This window comes from Cebus imitator, unplaced genomic scaffold (genome assembly GCF_001604975.1).
Source record: "Cebus imitator isolate Cc_AM_T3 unplaced genomic scaffold, Cebus_imitator-1.0 Scaffold246, whole genome shotgun sequence".
Taxonomy (NCBI): domain Eukaryota; kingdom Metazoa; phylum Chordata; class Mammalia; order Primates; family Cebidae; genus Cebus; species Cebus imitator.
Window position 1 is genome coordinate 1238601 of NW_016107561.1, and position 22159 is coordinate 1260759.

The following is a 22159-nucleotide window of genomic DNA, read 5'->3' on the forward strand; positions in this document are numbered from 1 at the left end:
AAAAAAAAAAAAAAAAGGCAGTTTGGGACAGAGCAGCAAGTGAATAAAACCTGTGAAACCTCAATAGTCACAGAATGTCCTCGGCTGTCAGCAGTTAGTCAACTAATACTTGTCAGCCCCAAACAATAAAAACAGTGACAGCTTTTCACTCATCTGCTATGGAGCATAATGTGTGGGTCAGGGGTGGGGGAGGGTTGGATAACAACATTTTTCTGTATCAGAAATTCATTTCATTGCAAGGACTATATTGCAGCAAAGGGCGCCGGCCGACACAGTTGCAGGTACACAAAGTCCTGGCTGCCTTGCTTCAGTGCTTTCTCTGATTGGCCTTCTTCAATTCCATCTTCCAGGTTAATAATAAAAGCTTCCAATTCCCAATAAAATCTCCAAGGTTAATGTAAGAAGTTTACAGTGAAAAACTTATCATGCTACCTGGTTTAATTCCAAGAGTTTCGCATATGGCCTAGGATGTGTTGGCTAACAGCAGAGCCCACTATTTCAAAGACGCCCCTCCATGGGGCTCATTAGAATTGGGAGAATAACTGGGTAACTCAAGGGAACAGGGGGTTTTATTTATTTATTATTTATTTTGCTGGATGTGGGTAAGTGAATGATTGTGCCTATCATTCTTTTAAAGGAAGCACGCCTGAGTACAAAAAGGAGTAGAAAGAGATAATAAATCACAGGTGACTTCAATCCCTTTTGAGCCTTAAGTGCTATTTTATTTGAAAATGTTCAATTTATAATCTACAGTGTGGAATCTATAAATTTTCAATGGACATATCTGTCCTTTAGTTAACAGAGGGGATGTCAGGAAGGGTTTAGATCTTATTTAGAGCTCTGTGTGTGGGGTAGTCAGGCCCATTGCACCATCTCCAACAATACGCAGAGAAATAACCTGAAGCATAGCTCTTCAAAATTTAATGCAATAGACTAGAGAACATTCTTCTCACTGCATAGGGAAAGCCTCTTTTTCAGTTCCTTTAATCAGTCTTTATTTCATTTTTTCCCTTCAAGCTAAATCTACTAATTTGAGCTTGACCTAACTCAGCCAAGCTCTGGCGTGGCACTTCCAACTTCTGCCAGTCCCTCTTAGAACTTTGCCAGGCAAACTGTTATAGGGAAGAAAAATGGAATTGGTGAATGAGTTGTGAGAATATCCCCCTCTGTTTGAAAGCACAGTCAACTCACAGTTACCGGAGATGGTGGCTTCCTGAGGGGGACCTGAATGAACACTGGAGTGAATGTGGTGAAAGGCATAAGCATTTTCAGACAATAGCATAGAGTGAAGTTATTGTTCACCTGTGCAGATGAGGCCTAGGAGACTTCTCAAAAGAAATCTGAACCTACCTGTTTCTCCGCTCTGCCCTTCCATTTCTTCCATGCTTTGCTTTTCCTCTGGACCATTCTCATCTTTCAAGAAAACCAGAGGAAAAAAAATGCATCAAGTCAATTTTTGAAATATCTCTTTATGGCTAATATGCAGCACTGAAATTAATTGTAATCAATGTAGCATGACTCTCCATAAAGCCAGGCAGAGGGATGAATCAGAGTCATGAAACAGAAAAATTACCTACATAAATAGATGCATTTATACTCATCCCTCCTCACACGATATGCTAGATGAAATGTTTAACTGCAGTAAACAAAATTCACTCAGCGGTCCCAGTAACATCTCTCTCCTCGTTCTGCATTTCCCAAAATATTATACAAACTTCAACTCCAGTCCACTTTTCTCCCTTGACTTAAATAACGTGAATTGTGTAAGGAATGTTTGCAAAGTTTCTTGCCCTTTATTTCTGTTTCATATATGCTACAAAAAAAGGTCAATTTTCACTTAAATATGGCAATCTAACATCTATGCTGTAAAATATTTTGTCTTGAACAGATTATGTTGGTTGAGTTTATGCTATAGTAGTTATATGAAAAATAACTGGTCAGGTGCGATGAAGTTTGTATATTTGCAACCATCTAAAACTTTCTTTTGCCTTAAAATAGCTACTGTTTCCATGGATTTATCTGTTGAAATCATAAACTTTTTAAAGGTTAAGTATAGGCATGATTTTATAACTCATTGCTGGGAGGATCTCCAAATTGCTTTTGGTTTGGAAAATGAAGCAAATAAAAATGATGAATTTATACAAAGACATAAAAACAAAATATAAAACATGTAGTTAAGTATAGAAAATAGGCGCAGAAGTTACCAACCTGTGCTCATGTGGGTTAAACAAATACTTTGTCTCTGAAGGAGTGGAGTCCATCCCTTCTCTTTAAGTCCTGACTGGCCGTGAAACTTCTTTAGACCAATGGAATATGGTAGAAGTGATATTCTGGGACTTCTAAGCTACCCTCCAAGAACTGGCAGCTTCCACTTTCTCCCTCTGGGAAGACAGCCCCCATGCTGTAAAGAAGCTGAGGCTAGCCTTCCAAATGGAGGGAGCCACACAGAAAGAGAGAGAAGGGATGTGTGGGGAGCATGAAGGGCCAGACTTATGAGCCAAGCCTTCTTGAACCTTTCCACCCAGCCAGCTGCTAAGTAAATGCAGCTGAGCGATGACCTCAGCCAGTGTCATGGGAGCAGAAGAGACACCCAGCTGAGCCCTTTAAAAATTCCTGACCCATAAGTAGGCCCGAATCACATAATGTTGTTTTGCTTGAGTGCTTTGACCTGCCATCTCCTCCTTCCACCAACTCTTAATTCCAAGGCAAAAGAATCCTCCCAAGAGGAGGCCACCAGTAGCAGAGCTGAAGCAAGAACCTCAGAAGCAGTGGGGAAGCATTTCACCTGCAGCTCTGGAAAATGACCTATTGGTGAAAGTTTCAGATGGGGAAACATTTAGATTTGATCTAAATCGGGAAAAAAAGGCTTATAATAGAAGGACAGAAAAGGAAAAAAGAATGACATTCTGAGGTTGGAGAAGAATGTAGTCAATAAATAAATATATGTACAGGATCCCCTGTGTTGGCTTAGCCCTGTGCCATTTGTGATGGTGGACACAATATAACCACTTCTTTTCTTTTTTGTTTTTTTATAGACACAGAGTGTTGTCCAGGCTGGAGTGCAGTGGCATGTTCATAGCTCACAGCAGCCTTGAACTCCTGGACTCAAGCAATCTTTCCACCTCAGCCTCCTAAGTAGCTAGGCCTACAAGGCACATGCCACCAAGCCTGACTAATTTTTTATTTTTTTGGAGAGATAGGATCTTGCTTTGTTGCCTAGGCTGGTCTTGAACTCCTGGCCTCAAGCAATCCTCCCACCTCAGCCTCCCAAAGTACTGGGATTACAGGCATAAGACACCACACCTGGCCTGAATATGAGACCCTGGAGTGGCTCTGTATGCCACTTAAATTCAGTGTTCTAAATGGCATATTTACAAATACCACATGATTACCTGACATTTTCTCTGTTCTGGTTCTCCATGAAGAAAACAGCATTGACCTTTGCTGTAGGGAGGAAATAGTCACTTCCGCTGTTCTTGCAGTCTTAACAAGCCCAAGTTGGTATAGGAGCATGTGCAAAAAACTTAGCCAATATTTGTCCCTTTGGACTCAGAGTCACCAAATGGACTCAGAGTCAAGCAGGAAAAATCTGCCAGCTTCTCTGTCTCCCTCAACAGACAGACCTTTCAACAACTTCACAATAGCCCTGAAGTCTGCAGGTGACAAGCTTCCTTTAAAATGAGTCTGGCTACCACATGTTCTACAGAGTAGGGGTAGGGAGATTTCTTATGAAGAGAGGAAGATAAGAAGGGAAAGAAAAACAAATTAAATTGCAGAAATGTGAGGAATTGGTTCTAATAGTTGTAATGCATAAACAGGAAATTCATGGTCAGATCCTGAAATGCAGCTTTCTAATAGTAGCAACTAGGCTGGCAGTTTACCTGGTCCATTGCTTCTGGGTTTTTATCCTTAGTTCCCTTGTGGGCCATCCCACTCCCTAAGACAGACATCTGAGTGGCGTGCTTTTGTTTTCTACTTTGAGTCTCAGCAGCACAGTTTTCTATTTTCAGTCTTTCTGCCCTTGGGGAGCAAACTCAAGACACACTTGGCACGTTTATCATGGAGTGAATGCTTTCTAGAAGAATGCTGGATTTGCCATTCCAGTGACATGCCCTCAGATAAAAAGGTCCAGGTATATTGCTTTCATCAATTTCCAAGACAGTGCATCCTCAAATCCAGCAGGGGGAACCAATGTAGAAGGCTTTTTTCCCAAGCCCAGCATATGCATTCTTGGCCAATTAGATTAGCATTCATTTCATTCTGTTAGAAGGACATTTTGGCTGGCTTAGAACTTTCCATGCATTATAAATGCTGCAGATGGGTGAGTTCTTAGTGAAACAGGGGGCTTCCACTGGTAGAAAAAGCAAGGCACATTAACACAGTACCCATAAGTTTTTGATAAGGACAAGCTTTCTTTTTATCAGCCTTGTCTGTCTAGCTATCTTCACAGGAAACACATAAACAATAAGCGGTTAAGCAGAGGGATATGTAAACTTGAGGTTTTTAGAAGGGGGTTTAAAAGGGTTACAATAAAGGTGAAGAAATGTAGGGAAGCGTGAGGCTATTTTGTTAGCTTAAATAAAGTCACACAGAAGTTACATTTTCTTAATATATCTTTAAGATCACATATTTACTTCAGATGATAAATTTCCATAGCGTTCATGTTGAGTGTGATATAACGCTTTACTTTCCCATGCTGAAAGAGCACAGTAATCTGTGAGAATTCTACTGGTTGTGTCCTTCTAATTTCTCCCATATTAGTACTCTGCCTCCTACTCTTTCAACCAATATTTATCGAGCATGTACTGTTTGCAAGAACATTTCAGAAATTTTATATAAATAAAATAAAAGGTTCCTGCTGAAAAGTGACTTTGCTAAGAAAGCAATCCATGTTTAATCCTACATGGGAGAATTCTGCAAGGGCAAAATCTCAACAACATGATCACGGATTGCTATCCTGATATTTGTAGTTCCTTTTGTGAACTCTACGTGGTGATAGGAAGACAAAGGAGAATAAGTCTGAATAAATCCATACCTATGCTGGGGAAACAATCTAATGTGTACTTTCTGCTGGTGTACTGTGGTCTTTTCTTCTAAAGATCTACAGATTTCTGGACACAGACAGACTATAGACAATTCAAACCAGCACTTTGTAGATTAGATTATTGATCCCAATTCTTCAGTCCCCTATAATAAGATTATGTATATCCATGTCCTCCCACTGTGAGCAGAGAATGTTTCCACCCCATTGATTTTGGGCTTGACCATGGGACTTGATTTAGCTAATGAAATGGTAGTGGAGATAATGTGAGTAAAGGGTTTACATGTGCTGCATAAATGGATTTGTTGCTTGTGTTCTTGACATTTGCCATGACAAGAAGATGCCCCTGTAGCTCCTGGCTTAAGGAGGATGAGGGATACATGGAGCAAAGCTTGAACCCAAGTCACAGTCTGGAACCAAGCCCAGGCAACTCACAGCTTGCAGTAGAACCACCCCGCTGAGCCCAGCCTATATCAGCTGAACCACAGTCATCTTAAAAACCTGTGAGCATGAGAATAAATACTTTTGTTGTAGGGAACTGCATTTTGGGGTGATTTATTGCACAGCATTATTATGTCAATAGTTGATTAATACATAGGTATGTTTATTTTTCTCAGCTCAGGAAGGCTTGAAGTTCACTTAAAAAAATCAGCACTCAGCTGGGCATGGTGACTCATGCCTATAATTCCACCACTTTGAAAGGCTGAGGCAGGCAGATCATGAGGTCAGGAGTTCGAGGCTAGCCTGGCCAACTTGGTGAACCCTTGTCTCTACTAAAAATACAAAAATTAGCTGGGCATGGTGGTGCGCACCTATAATCCCAGCTACTCAGGAGGCGGGGGCAGGAGAATTGCTAGAACCTGAGAGTCAGACGTTACAGTGAGCCAACATCATGCCATTGCACTCCGAGCCTGAGCAACAGAGCAAGACTCTGTCTCAAAAATAAATAAATAAATAAATAAAATAAAAAACTACTCTTATAAAAAATCCAGTCTTTAATTTTGTATTTCCCCATCTACATTTTCATCTCATATGTTCCAAAATTATCTAGAAGGTGCATATTGGAAAAGTAAAATTAGCTGACATAACAGAGGAATGCTCTTGAAGAGTCTGCACTATCATCAATAGAATGATGTTTATGTTTAACTATAGAGCTATGTGAGCGACAGAATAATATTAGTTAATACCAGCTAACGCTTATTGAATATTGCATATTTTCCACTCAGTATCTAAATGCTTTGCAAAGGTAATCAAACTTCATTCTCATAACAACTGCATGAGGTAGGTATTCCTATCTGCATTTCATGGATGAGACAACTTAGACACAGGGGTGTTAAGATTCCACAGCTAGCATGTGATGGCAGCAGGGGACAGTCTCAACCCAGACTTAGCTGATGTTGGGGCTCACTACTTCCTACTTGGAAATGCAACTATTTGTTGTCTGAGTAAGACACTTAAATTATGAAGCAGCAAAATTGTGGGAAATGATAATCTCATCTGGATTAATTAACACTGAACACAACAAATATTGAGGATAAAACCCCTCTGTCACTCATATCAGGTGAGTGCAATGCTACAACTCTAAAGTTTTGTGATTAATGCTAAAGGTATTTTTATTCTGGAATAATTTTAAGCAACAGAAAGTTGCAAGAACTGGGCAAGAATTTTTATTTTTCCTGACCCATTTGAGAGTAAGTTGTAGACATAATCACTTCCTAATCATGCCCATCAGCCTCGACCACTTGAGTATATATTTTCTACAAATAAGGACATTCTTTTTCATAACCACAATACAACCATCAAGATCAGAAGATTAACATAGATGACATTCCTTCTGTCTATACAAATCACATTTGTGTTTTGCCAATTTTTCAAGAATATCCTAATAGCAATCTAGGATCATACAGCATTCAGTTGCTGTGTCTCTTTAGTTCACATGAGTCTGGGACACAGAAGCACTCCTGACCCTGTCCAAACTCTGTGCCCCCTCACCAACATCCTCCCTCTAATGTTAACACCTACTTTTCTCAGCCCTGCTTAATGGCTTTAGGAAGAAAGGAAAGAAGGAAGGAATGGAAGGAGGGAAGGTTAGTTCCAAACATTTATAGATTTTGTTCTGGAGGTGTCATTAGCTGATTGATCTATTTTAATAGCTTACTTACTTTTAGAAAAGTTTTCATGTTGGCTGCATCATTATTTTAATGAAAAGCCTCATGTGCATCATTTAGTGCAGATAAAAAGGTGAGTAGTCTCCACGGGCAGGAGTCATAGCCACCGCTTCCTAGAAGTGTCTTCTTTGCACCAGGCCTTTACACGCTCATGCAATCATGCCCCTCACACACATCACCATGAACGCCGCAACCATCCTATTATCTCCATTTTTGCAGATGAAGAAATCAAGGTTGTGAGAGATCAAAGTCACTTCCTGGAAGTCACACAGTTCATGGCAGAGCTGAGACTTAAGCTCAGGTCCAGATCATACCAAATCCTGGAGTCTCTCTTTCTTGCCCTGCAGATTCCTGAGACCTCCGCTCACCTGCAAGAGCTAAGCCATAAGCCCTCTGCAGAGAGATGTCCCTTGTTTCTCTGGTGTCCTTGGCACCTAGCACCCAGATAAGTGCCTTATCTGTTAAGGGCTCCATAAACATATGCCAAGGGATTAAGAGGGAAACTTCATTTTCCCCCAAAGCAGTAATTATTTTTTTCCTTGAATCATATTTCAGTTCCTTATGCAGATGAGGTATGATACCGATCTCAGCTTCTGCTTGCATGTCATTAAATTGTGGATTTGTTTAAACATTTCATGTGTCTTTGATCTCAACTAATGGTTCCCAAAAATCATATGGTGAAGCGTAGGGAGCACAGGTATTAACAGATCCCTCTGTTTTCGCCAGTGCTAGCTGGGGCCATTGTCCACCCCCTCTCTCCTGGGTGGTGGCAATGGCTTCCCGATGTGTTTTGCTGCTTCAGTTCTTGTTCTCAACACCTCTTCTCAGCCTAGAAGCTGGTTTGTTTTAAAGTGTGAGGCAGCTTATACCACTCCCCTGCTTGAATGCGCTGATGGCAGCAAAACCCTGCATGATAGAGACCCTTGCTGTTTCTCTGCCTCCATTCATTCTCTGCTAGTATCCTGCTTGTTCAGTTGCTGCAGCCATGCTGGCCTCTGTGCTGTTCCTCCAGCACACTGGGGTCTCTTCTCCCCAGGCCTTTGCATTGCCTGACTCCTCTGCCTGGAGTGCTTTCTCTCCAGCCCCTTTAAGTTACTGCTTAAATGTCTGCTTTCAACGAGATCTGTGCTGAACTTTCCATTTAAAATTGTATCATCTCCTCAGCGCCACACACTCCATCCTTCTTATCCCCATCAACTTTTTCTCTTTGGTTCTTCAATTGTCCATCATCTTGTAATATATCATTTCCTCTCGGTGGGTATCATGTTCATTACTTATGTGTTCCTGCCCCTCCTTGAATGTAAGCTCCACCGAGGCAAGGATCTTTGTCTGCTTTGTTAACCAATGTTTCCTAAGTACCTGGCAGGTGTTTAATCAATATTTTCCAGTTAATGAAATATGCTCTTGCCTTACCTGGACTTGCCTGGATAGTTCACAAATTAATCAGGAAAAAGAGGTAAATTATCCTCTGTTCCAAGATCTTTTGGATACTTATGAAGCATGAGGTCCACATGTCATTTAGAACAGAATTTTTCAAGGATGGGGACCCCGCCATAAGATCTCAGGAGCTCGTGATAACACACCCATTGCCATTTGTCTCCTTACTACAGCAATCAGCTAAGAGAAGGAATCGCTTCCCCAGGTGGGGGCAGATTTTACATGGAACTCGTTACAATATAGTTCTCTAGACTAATGACTTAGAGCATTCCGGGAAGGTGGTGTGGCATGTGTAGCCAGTTTGGGGACATGCTGGGCAGTGCTCCCCTGGCTGCCAGTTCTACCCAAAATAAACAAATAGTACTGCATCCACGCCCCATTTACAGAGGGCGTGCAAGACTCATGGGTTAGTCTTCAACCATTAGGACACACAAGACAACTGTGTCAGCCCTGTCTCTATAAATGTGTCTCAAAACAGCATTGTCCATGTAGAAGGAAGAGGAAAAACAGAACCTGTAATTTTTCTAAGCCTTTGTGTCTGTTAAGGGGGACTTCAGTGTAACATGTTCAAAGAGCGGAAATGCATGAGACTGTGGGTTTCCATGTGTTTTGTGTGATGGTAAGCAGAGAGTCACGTGTTCAACAAGGAGCTTGACAAATTACCATGGAAGGATTGAATTTTGTAGCATTTCAACATTGAAGGTACGACCCAGGCATACCAAAACTTGCCGTGGCATATCTTGGTATAAAAATAGCACAAAGCAATGCACTAGAGAGCGATTTTCAATACCACACATACCCTCTTAATAGATAACATATGGTTCTCCCATATGGCATGTTAATACAAATACTTTTACTCTGATACCGTTAGGTTTTAATCTGAGGATTTCCAAGTACTTTATAAACACTATTCATTAATGTGGGCTTCCCTGGAGAAGTTGCAGTGCAGAAATATAAAGCATCCTGTACACAATCAATAACTATTAAGGAATGATAATAAGGAATATATTTATGTGGCTGTTTCTTAAAAGTAACTAACAAATGAGAATTAAGTAACATTCCCAATGTCTTCCAATGACTTCATGGTACAACTGAGTTTAGAAATCAACTTATACTGACACAGTTATTCTACTAATTGATCTATGCTTGTGAATTGACAATAAATTGTGCCAATTCTCAGATATGCACAAAACCTGGTATCTACTCTATAACTGGGAAAATAATAGCCAAAATGAGGTTAGCATAATAGCATTACGGTGGGATTTCCTTGTTCTTTCCCTTTCTCTCTCTCTCTGATAAAACAGCAACTGCATTTTTCCATTAAGCCCTAAGGTTAAATTTTCTTCTAAAAACTACATTTCTCTGTATTGTCATTTACATTCCTGAATCTAGATAACCAGTGTGCCTACACATTTGTTTAAAACAGGCACACACTGTGCTCTGTGCAGATGTTAAATACAGAACTGGCAAGTAAAACATTTTCTTTTTTTGCTGAAGAATGGAAAATATATAAAGATGTTCTTTAAATAGAATAATCATCCCATGAATAAATTCAAAAGCTGTTATATAGCTTTGTCATCAATTAATGTTTGTTGAGTACCTACGAAGTTCAAGATGCTGGAGAGAGAATAAATTAGGGTATTCAGACGACAAAAGCCTTTCCCTTTAGGAATTGACAAAAGACAGAGGAATGGAAAGGTTTCATGCGATGTATCTGCCTGCATAAAAGTGAAACTGAGGCTAGAAATGATTATCCAGAGAAATATATACAATGTTGTTTCTTATATGTAGATATCGACAAATGTTGCGTATTTTTGGTGGATGAAATGAGTAAGTGCTTCAATTCTTCACTTATTGTCCAAATGGCTCTTCCGGAAGTCACTGATTGAAGACATAAATGTGTGTGTGTAAGTGTCTGTCTGGGGCAACTCCCAAAGGGAAAGTCTTCTGCTGTCTGAATAGCCTAATTTCTTTCCTCTCCGATGTATAATTCAATACACATACATCAGAGGTTGTGGATAGCCCCATAATATCATGGGAAGCAAAAACCAATTTTGTATTTCTACCACTTTCTTCTTTTAAAATACTTGTTCCTTCCATGTTGAGACATGCTATTTTCAGTAGTAAAAATAAGACTTTTAAGATGCTGATTTGGAATTTTGAAGTCCAGGATGAAACCAATACATGGGTTTCCCATGATTCTATGAACTTTTTCTAAAAATGTGCTTTTGCCCTCAAAATGATCCCATAGATGACAAAATTCAACAACTACCTCAAAGCTGACTGACAAGTATAAAAACTAGAAGGACGTCTACGTGTATTTTATCTCTTTAAAAATTACAGATTCCCAGTAATGACTTTGTTTAGCCGAATGTTTTGCTAATAGCTATTTGACATTGTACCAGAATAAATTTCAACCTATTCTCTTTACTTCATATGAAATTATTTTGCAAGTAGAGAAACCACACACCTTTAGGCAGAAAGACCAAATGTTTTTTTGTGTGTGTGGAATTTTAAGCACAGGAATCTGTTGTCTAAGATCTGCTTTCCTTCTAAGAGAGTAACTTGGAAATGACTCTATCTGGAGTGCTGGTCCTCAAACTTCACTGTGCATCAGAGGCCTTGGAGGGCTTGTTAAAACACAAACAGCTGGGTTCAGGTTCAGCAGAGATGGGGCAGGGCCTGAGCACTGCATTTCAATGACTTCCCGATGATGCTGCTAAGAGTGTGGGCCCCACTCTTTGAGAATGATTGGTGATATGGTTTGGCTGTGCCTCCACCTGAATCTCAACTTGAATTATATCTCCCAGAATTCCCATGGGTTGTGGGAGGGCCCCAGGGGGAGGTAATTGAATCCTGGGGGCAGTCTTTCCCGTGCTGTTCTCGTGATAGTGAAAAAGTCTCACCAGATTGGATGGGTTTACCAGGGGTTTCTGCTTTTGCGTCTTCCTCATTTTCTCTTGCCACCGCCGTGTAAGAAGAGTCTTACACCTCCTGCCATGAGTCTGAGGCCTTCCCAGCCAAGTGGAACTGTAAGTCCAATTAAACCTTTTTTTGTTCCCAGTTTCGGGTATGTCTTTTTTTTTTTTTTTTTGAGAAGGAGTCTTGCTCTGTCTCCCAGGTTTGAGTGCAGTGGCGTGATCTCAGCTCACTGCAACCTCCACCTCCTGGGTTCAAGCAATTCTCCTGCCTCAGTCTCCTGAGTAGCTGGGATTTACAGGCATTTGCCACCATGCCTGGCTAATTTTTGTATTTTAGTAGAGACAAGGTTTCACCATGTTGGTGAGGCTGGCTTCAAAGTCCTGACTGCCTGCCCTGGCCTCCCAAAATGCTGGGATTACAGGCGTGAGCCACCGCACTCGGCGTTGGGTATGTCTTTATCAGCAGTGTGAAAACAGACTAATACAATTGGTCTAGGCTCTAGAGTATTAGGTAAGAGTAGGAAGTATGCATTTATTTTTGTTAATTACATATGGCTATGAAATATGTATTATTACTGCATTGTTCATTGTCCAAATTCTGAATCTCTGTAGCCATGAACTGAATAATCCCTTAAGACTATACTAATGTGTTAGACAAAAATAGATTTTTCATAAAATCGAGGTATAGAATTTTCCTTTTCACTAAAAGTTCACTGAAGATGATAGTTTAATCACCTTATCTTAAAATGTATTCATCATTGAGCAATACTTTGGGGAAGCTTCCTCTGTTCTGGACATTGCGCTGGGTGCTGAAGACACAGCAATGAACAAGGTGGGGGACCCCCTCCAGGAGCATGCTGGGGAGACAGATGGGTGAACACAAACCCCAGTTAGGTACAGCTAACACTGTGCTGGAGGAAGTAGGGAGGGCAGCAGGTGCTCTTAAGCACCCAAGTCCAGTCCTGGGGCGGGGGGTAAGTGAAATTTGCTCAGGGGAGGCACTGCGCCGCTGAGACTTTGGTCATTGAGCATTTGTGGAGCACTCCGTCTCTCCCAGAGACTACTGCCCACTGTGATAGCCACTGGCCACCCATGGCTACAGGCACTCCCCGGACTACGAGGCAAGTCCAAATTGAGATGTGTTGTACATGTTACATCCATGTCAGATTCTGAATATAGCATGAAAAAACGTAAAACATCTAATTAACAATTTTCATATTGGTTGTATGTTGAGATGATACTATTTTGATCTATTGGGTTAAGGAAAATAAAGCATTAAAATTAATAGCACCTTTTTAAAAAAATGTGGCTTCTGAAGACGTAAAGGGACATATATATATTTGTAACTCGTGGCATATTTCTGCTGGACAGTGCTGCTCTAGAGGTAACTAGTGGGGAAAAGAGCAATGGAGCTGGGTCCAGGGGGACAGGTGGATATTGTAGCCAAAGCTGTCAAAGCCTGCCATTGTCCCTGGCACCTCTGATTTCTGTGTGCCAAGGGCCTAAGGGCTTTTTCTGGTCTCAGCAGGATGCTTGTCCTGCCAAAACTGAAGTGGGGAGTTAATATTCCAGAAGCAGTCCTCAACCAATGATGGACAAGAGGGGGTGAACTAACACCCCTTTCTGGCATCCATGTGCCTGAAGTGGGACTCCTTTGAGGCACATCCAAACTGGTTCCCAGAGTCCTCCCGAAGGATGAGTCTCAGCTGCCTGCAGGACAGTCTACTTGTTGACACATCTGTTTCTGTTTCCTCCCTTCTCTGTCTCATTTCATCACTTCCTTACTGGCACTTCCTGGGAATCACTCCCCAGATCAGCTGCTGGCTCTTGAATCTTTGTCTTAGGAGGTGCTTGGGGGGAACCTGCTCTCAGATTTTTAAACCAAATGATTACACAATGTAGTATCCTCAATCATGAGAAGTACTAATGAAGGAAAATGTAGGTTGCTAAGACGGCTTCTAACAAGGGTATGGAAGAGGGCTTCCCTGTGGAAGTGGCATTTGAGCTGATAAGCCTAAGGCACTTGTAAAGCAAAATTAGTAGGAATGAATGAGATAAAAGAGGAGAGAGGGAAAGGTGCTCCAGGTGAAGAGCATGAAGGCTTAGGAGGAGCCTGTGGGGCAGGAGTGCCGATCACAGGTGCCTCAAGACTGATCTAAGTGGGAAATATTCGTGCCAATGGAGTAGGATGAGTTGAGAGGGAGGGAGTGTTCCACTGGGTGGGGAACAAGCCCCAGAGGTGAGAGGGAGCATGTATATCTGGGAAGTCACGGTAATTTAGTACAGCTGGAGATGATAACAAAGGGAGAGGGGAGGACTGAAGCCAGGTGAAGAATGCGGTCACATTAGAAAGGGCTTTGTACTCTTTCCTGGGAGTGAGGCATGTCTACAGGGGGCAGTCGGGAGCCACGGTGGGTTCTTTCTCACCTGGCTGTTTTGTGGGGTAGGAATACGTCATAGTATGAAAGACGCACTTAAAATTGATTGAAATACCCCAGACAAGAGATGGAAGAAGCCTGAGATGAAGAGGCAGCAGGTGAGGAGGGAGAGAACAGGATGGACTGAAACGATTTTGGAGAGATTGAATGAACTGGCTTTGGTGAGTGGCTGGACAGAGTGTGGAGGATGAGGAACAGTGCCAGCCTCTAATGTAAAGCCTCTGAATTATCCTGAAGAACGTTCTTAACAACTTAATAACAGATATAATGAATATTCTATTGTATAGGTGGAGAAATGTTGTTCTAGTCTCAGCAATTCTCCAAAGCTCCCATAGCTAGCAGGAAGCAGAAGTAGGATTTGAGCCCCCATTATTTGCCTGCTAAATGCAAGCTGTTAGTCACCATGCTTCGATGCTACCCTGCATTCTACCCCAGCTGACAGCCTGGGAAACTGCACGTTGTGAAGTCTGGGAACAAGGGGGACATGCTGGCTTACAGTGACCATGAGAAATGCAACAGATTTTTTTTTTTTGGGAACAGAGTCTTGCTCTGTCACCAGGCGCCAGGCTGGAGTGCAGTGGCCGATCTTGGCTCACTGCAACCCCCGCCTCCTGGGTTCAAGCAATTCTCCTGCCTCAGCCTCCCGGGTAGCTGGGACTACAGGCACATGCCACCATGCCCAGCTAATTTTTTCTGTATTTTTAGTAGAGACAGGGTTTCACCGTGTTGGCCAAGATGGTCTCGATCTCTTGACCTTGTGATCTGCCGGCCTCGGCCTCCCAAAGTGCTGGGATTACAGGCTTGAGCCACCGCGCCCAGCCCAGAGATCTTTTAATAAAAAAGAAATGAAGTCAGATAGATGAAGAGAAGAAAAATGGCGCAGTAGAAATCCCTGTAGAATAACTTCTAGAAAATTTGTATAAGATTTGTCTTAAGTGAAATGTGCATATAACAGTCAAATTTCATATGGTTATGCTACTTCCCTGTAGTCCCCATTAGCTTTTTATTTTTTCTTTTTGTGTTCTTGTCTGGATTGTACATTTGGACTGATGGTCTGAGACAGTTGCTTCCAATATCTGTTCTCCTTATGTCATAAATAAGAATATAGCTTATTGTGAGCCCTCAGGGCCTGCTAAGCAAAAGGAGAACTCTAACCTCCCTCATCTCCTTTCTGGCTATATTTTGTGATGTCAAATCTATTGCTATTCCTTCTTTTCCTGCATGTATCCAGTATCCTCACGGTTTCTTTCTCACCAAGTTGTGCTTCTAGAAGGCATCAGCTGTCATTTTCAATTTAGGGTACATTACTTTTATTTAGTAATGAACCTGTCACTTCTCCCAAGACTACTGCTAACACTCTAATTATCTAGTGTTCCTACCTATAACAACGGTTCTATAATTACTGTATGGAGCAGAGAGTGCTAAGACCTCTTGGTGTTGAATTTACCCTCAAATTTCCATTGGATCTATTCCAAAAAGTCTTACTGGAGTCTTACTTCACTTTGAATAAGTAAAACACCACGTGATTTTTTTTCTGTATGTTCACTTCCCAATGGTCTGTCTTTTCCCTGTAGCAGGGCAATACCTGCGGGCAGTGGATCACCTTGAGATGATAATCACATTCTTACTAGTCACCTGAAACATTTAGCCAACCAACTCAAGGACTAGGAAAAAAATTTTCTAGGGTAGCTGGTGCTATTTTAGACAAATCAATGTAAGTATCAGAAGCCACATCAAAAGACAAATAGGAACATCTGTTTCCTCTCTCCTGGTGGCAGAGTACGCCACAGACAAATGCATTGCCAGTATGTACAATGCTATAGACATAAAACGACATGTGAATCCCTCACTAAGGAATAGTTTAGCGTGTTCTTTGTTCTTTCTGCCAAATCGGTCAATTTGCAGAAGTTTCCCCTTATCAAATGTACTTTTTGGATAACTGTAAAGGAGTTCTAGCTGCCTTTTCTCTACAGAAATATGTTTGGTAAAAAATATATCAGGTAGCCTTGTGATCTATGAAAAGGGAGATCTCTGCAAGTGACTGCACTCATTGAAAATGAGAATCACTCTGTCTAGTGGACATTGGCCTCCTCCCTCTCATTGGTCCTAGGGTCAGTCATTTAATAGCCAGAGCCCCTTCCTATCTAAACAGGTGGAGCCCCATGAAGAGGCAGTGTATGTAGCAGACAGCAGCAGACAGAAACAGCCCGATGGTGGAGGGATGAGAGAGCACTACCCATAAGACCACAGGAGAACAACCTTACAGCAACAGCTTGAGAAAGGTTTTCAGGACTTCCCATCTTCTCAGCAGTTTGCTTATAAGAATAAATTATTCTAGTTCTCTCAGTTCTCATTACTAACGTTAGATGATCTTGGACTTGATAAACCCAAGTTCCCTGTTGTATGGAACCCGGAAGATCTTTTGCTTCTAGAAGTGTCGAAATGACATTAGCTTTTAACATGTAGGCTGTAATAAGGTTTTCTTACGGAAACTCCCAAACAATGGTATTGTAACAAATGCTGTCTTGTGACATAAAATGTTAATCAAAAATATGACAAGTGAGAGCAAAAGTTTTCCTGATCACATGAAAATGTGAGGATAAATACTCAAATGTATGCATATACTACTTGAACCATTCACATAAATGGCAAGTAAAGAGTTTCCTCAATAACTGGCTAATACATTTTAAATCAGAATAATTTACAAGAATAAATAATTGCAGGAAGGAACATGTATCCAAAATAAAATATGACCCTTCAAAATCTGTCCTATTAAAGCTAATTAAATTATTTTTTGGGGTCAGTTTTAATTACAACTAATGAGTCCTATAAGATAAACCTTAAAAGGGTAAAACGGGCTTGAGACCACAGTTTTTATTATTACAGAATGAGGTGTATACCTGATTCACTGACCCTTTAAACAATTTCTTTATTCACAGAACTCCCCACTCTTGCAAGAGTTTTCAAGTCTCTGCATGGTTTTCATGTAGCACCTCGAGTCAGCAATTTTGTAGTACTACAGGTTTGGGCATGGGAGTAAAGTAAGAAAGCAACGCTACTTATCTGGGGCTATGAAACATCAATATGATGTACAGTTTCAGTTTCTTCCTTCGGCTTTTTTTGTTTTTGCTTTTGTCCCTCTATGAGCATGAATGCATTAATGACACATACATGTTAACACATTTTCTTTTATCAACTCATGAGCTAAAGAATGCATTTTTGACTAATGTCCTGGTAAAAATAAAACAGGTTTTTTTTTGATTTTTGAGAATTCTCCAAGAATTTTGATTTCAGTTGCTGATAAAGAGACACACAAAAAGGCTTTCATTCTGTTTTGTGGAGCATTCACTGTCATTCATGAGTCATGCTGATATTCTAGAAAACAGCGAAGACGTAAAAGCCAAAGGATGAGACTGGATTATTTTCGACATTAAAAGCCAACTCTGACACAAATTCCCATTGCCATATAACGCCGGTGTGGTGCCAGCCTTCAGCCAGCGGTAAGGAATACTTACTGGCAGTCCGCACATTTTTCACTCTGCTTGTTGGAGAAGGTTATTGTTATTCACATGATGGATAGAAATGCAATATGAGTTTTCTGAGAGACCATAACCCTGCAGGTTCATAACTCTTCTCTGACAGTACCACATTAGTCATTTTCGTGACTTAATTTTTGAACCTGTTTCTGTCTCCCTGAAGGAATGAGATAAATCCTATGTAAAATGTATCCAACCTGAAAAAAGGACTCCCAGCTCTTTGTCTGAAGTAAGATAAATTGGATCTTTTAGGAAATTTGAGAGACATGGAAAGGAGACACTTATTGTGGCTGGGTGGTAAGGAGAAGCATATCTCAACTATTTCCAAGGACACCAGCACCTCTCTGATTATTGTAGAGCAGGGGTCTGCAAATTACATCCTGCAGGCTTGTCTTGGTCCAGCCTGCCAGCTAAGAATGGTTTTTATACGTTCAAAGGGCTGTAATCAAAATGAAGAAAATATGTGACAGACCACATGTGGCCAGCAAAGCCAAAAATATTTCGCATCTGGCCCTTTACCAAAGTGTGCTGGCCCGTTTTAGGGAGACCTGATGAAACAGCAGATGACTCAGCCCAGGAAACTGCACACCTGAACTCAATGCGGGGTGATTGCCCTTGTAGTGTAGGAATTGGCTTGATCCTCTGTTAAGATAACCTGCAACTGCCTCCTGTCCACTAAAGTCATTACTTTCTGCCAGACAGCAAAGTGCCCATGTCTGACATGTTTTCACTGATTCCAAGACTTCAGATGGTATTGGAAAGGACTTTTGAACTTAAGTCAATAAGTGGGATTTAATATTTGAAGAGATCTCAAAGAATTCAAAAGCAGAGGCAGAGACATAGTCGGGATATAGGAAGTCTTGGAACAAGAAACTAAAGAGAAAGCTGTTTGGTATGATGGTGGTTTTTAAAATATGCCACAAATTTTTAGAGATTCCTCTCTTCAAGAGATGGATTTTAAGTTCCTTCTTGCATGTATGCTGGGTTTAGGGACTCTGTCCTAATGAACAGAATGCAGCCAAAGCGATAGGATGTCCTTTTTGAGATTAGGCTATAAAAGGACTGCCACCTCCAGATGGGACACACTCTCCCCAGTACTTTGCTCTTAAGGGAGCCAGCTCCCTTCTCATGAGGACACACATCCCCTATGGAGAGGCCCCCACTGCAAAGGAGTTCTGTCTCTGGCCAACAATCAGTGAGGAAAAGCCCAGAGCCAGCCTCCCCAAAAGTAGGGTGTGTGTGGGAAGGTGGGTGGTGGGGTGGGGGGCATATGAGGACTTGGAGCTGAGCAGGCTCCACAAATATGTTACACAGATTTATCCCACCTTCTAATCAGCTGTGAGTGTGAAGAATCCAGCAGGAGTTGAACTAATTTTTAATATATTTTTGTCCTTTTCCTTTTGCATCCTCTTTTTAATCTTCATACATTTTATCTCTTCATGATCCAGCTTAGTGCATTTAATACTCTTCTACGGAAACTGATTTTTACTTTCTAAGTCCATAATGGGGGATTTCCTTCCAAGAAACCCCAATATTGCCTACAGAGAATGACCTTCAGCAAGTCAAGCTCTTTACCATGGCACTCTCCCTTCTCCCTTTTCCCGTCTCCCCTCCATACTTACTTTCCTTTTCTTCTACCCTAGCTACCCTCTTCTACCCATCCTCTATTTTCTCTGCCTTAGGCTCTTTGAGACACCACTGCCAGCAGAAAGCAGCACAGCCTACCACCCTGCACCCTCTCACCCCTGTGCCTTTGACTCAAAACTCCATGGTGTGAAATGAGAATTCTTCTGACCTGATCAGGCCCTGTCACATGTACAAAGGAGGAAATGGAAACTTGTGTAAGAAGAGTTTCATAAATGATCCTTCTTGACACTTGGCATCAAAATATGTAAAGGTTAGGGTTACCCACTATTTATTTCCATTTATTGAGCACTTCCTATGCTTTAGTGTAATACTGTGATATAAATAAGAAATATATATTTAGTCTTCATCCTGGTACTTGGCACAGAGCTTCTAAAACTCTTGTAATTTTCTGACCAATAGGAGCATCTTTTATTTCATATGCCACTTTTAATCGTACCTGAGTTTAGGCTTAATAATAAGGTGTTTCTTGGTGGGCCCCTTGATAGCTTCAGAGTGCGGTAAGTGCTGGGGTACCCAACCTTGTGACTAGAGAGCTAGGGCTTTCGGCCCTACTTCCTGACCTATGGAGGGGAGAGAAACGCTGAGGATTGAGTCAATCTTCAGTGGCCAATAATGCCATCAATCATGCCAATGTAATGGAACCTCCATACAAAACCTAAACAGGGGTAGGAGAACTGCCATGTCGATGAACATACTCACATGCTAGGAGGTGGCACTGCTCCATGGGGACAGAAGCTCCTGTGCTTGGGACCCTTCCAGATCTCACCCTGGGCACTGTTTCATGGGGCTGTCCATTTACAACCTTTACAACGTCCTTTGTATTTAACATATAATAGTACATAAATTATTTTCCTTGAGCTCTGTGACCCATTCCAGCAAACGATCAAACCCAAGAAGGAGTCATGGGAACCCCCAGCTTTATGACTTTATAGCTGGTTTGTCAGAAGTACAGATTGCCTGGCCTTCCAATGCGTATCCTGACGTGGGAGTCTTTTGGGACTGAGTCCTTAATCTGTGCCATCTGACACTCACTCTGGATAGTGTACGGCTTGAATTAAATTGTAGAACAACCATTTGGTGTCTGGAGAATTGGTTAGTGTCAGGGGAAAAACAAAAACACATTGATTTTGGAAGTATAAGTAGAAACAGATCATAGTAGTTGTAGTACTTAGGCATTATGCTAAATGCTTTAGATGTGTTATCCCATTTAATCCTCACCCCAAATACCGAAAGGTGTATGCTACACTTGCCTCACTTTTTATAGAAGGCAATTGAGGCTTCAGATTAAGTAATGTACACAAATGACCACTGATCATGTGAGGTTTAAACCTGGCCCACCTGCCTTAAGATCATTCCCAGGTTCTGATGTCCATCTCCTTTTGGCATTCAGAAAACATCCTAGCAAATTCGTTGCTGTTTGGCATTGGCCCGAAATGAACTTCACCTCCCAAAGATCTTTTTTAATAAGGACAACAGAAATTTCTGTGCAGTAGATAAAGCTGTTTTCCAATAACCACAGGTCTGATACTCTGGGACCTATTCTCTGCCCAGGGAAAGGAAGATTTCAAAACCTAAATTACACACAAGGCAGTCATTTCTAGAAAAGAAAAAGGGGTTAATAGTCTTCCTGTAACCGTAACTACCATATTCTGCTTTGGAGAACAATGTTTTATTACCATGTCCACTACTCTGGTAGTCCCTAAAGAACTCTTTAAACAAAATTTATCTTAATTTAACTCCCCCCAGTCCCCTGCCAGACACACAAACACACATACAAAAACAAATAGTATACTTCACTTAAGAGAAATGATTTGCATTCATGGTAAATTCCCATCGTTCATTTGCTTATTCATTTATTCATTCACTTGGCCACCCACAAATATTTACTGAGTGCCTAGTATTTAAAAAATGTGTTTCCCTAAAATACTATAAGCCCTTTCACTTGGAGGGGTAAATATATATGAGACTTTATGACTGCATTTGTGCTCAGTATATATATATATATTTTTTATAACACACTGTCTGCTTTGACCGGAGTTGAAATTTTATAGTAGAAATCCGTTACCCTAGAGATGAAAAAGTGGCCAACAGCCAGTAATAATGGACAGTTTTTCAACATAAAGAGCAAAGTATTCTATAAACTAAAAAAGAAAGACACAAACAAGTATATTCCAAACTTATGTTTGTTATAATTTTCAGGAAATTTTTTTTTTAATTTCTTTTCGTGGCTGAAACTTCACCATTAGCTCATAAGGGCTTATGATTCTTTGGGCTGGCACCTGTTGAAAAAAATAATTGCAGACTTACTGACGGGATAGCAACAGAGATACGGCCAAGAATATTTCTATACAGATGAAAGTAAAAGTTATAAAAAAAGAATTTAGGGAAAAAATACACAGAACAAGAAAAAAATAATTTGACAATACTTTTTATGGGAAACTAGCAAAACTCTCTCCCGGCCTTAAACATAGTTTTGCTGGGCGGAGTCAGTTTGAATTCTACAACCAGGTTATTTAAAAAGCCATTTGTTTTCTGGATTTTTTTTTTCTGTGATGGGAAGAGGGAAAATGGGTATCTATTACCCACAATAAATAATAATAATAATAGCTACCATTTTTGAATGCCTAATATATTTTTAAATACCAGGCATTATGATTGGTTTTTCAATAACACATTTTTCTTCTAATTTTTGCCAAGTAAGCAGAGTAAGAATTATTGTTCCCATTTTGCAGATGAGAAAACTGAGGCTTAGAGTCGGTAAGTGGTAGAGCTGGGATTTAAACCCAGATCCAGCTGGTCTTGTAGCCTCTGTCCTTTTTATTATGACACACTGCAGGGTGCCTTCCCAACTGACTTTGGAAAACTTTCCTTACTGTGTGAAAATACTCATTGTCATATAATTAAATTTTATGCATATTTATATTTTAATTAAAATTTAATTAAATTTCTGGGCATACCATTCAATGTCAAA

At 40.8% G+C, this 22159-nt stretch overlaps 1 protein-coding gene across 1 annotated transcript in view; it reads right to left on the reverse strand.

Moving 5' to 3' along the window:
• The window catches only part of MACROD2 (mono-ADP ribosylhydrolase 2), a 1539224-nt gene that overhangs the window by 117628 nt on the left and 1399437 nt on the right, over positions 1–22159 (reverse strand). The window contains exon 9 of the mRNA XM_017498618.2: positions 1351–1413. Coding sequence (XP_017354107.2) covers positions 1351–1413 — 63 coding nt within the window. The remainder of the gene's footprint in view (positions 1–1350; positions 1414–22159) is intronic.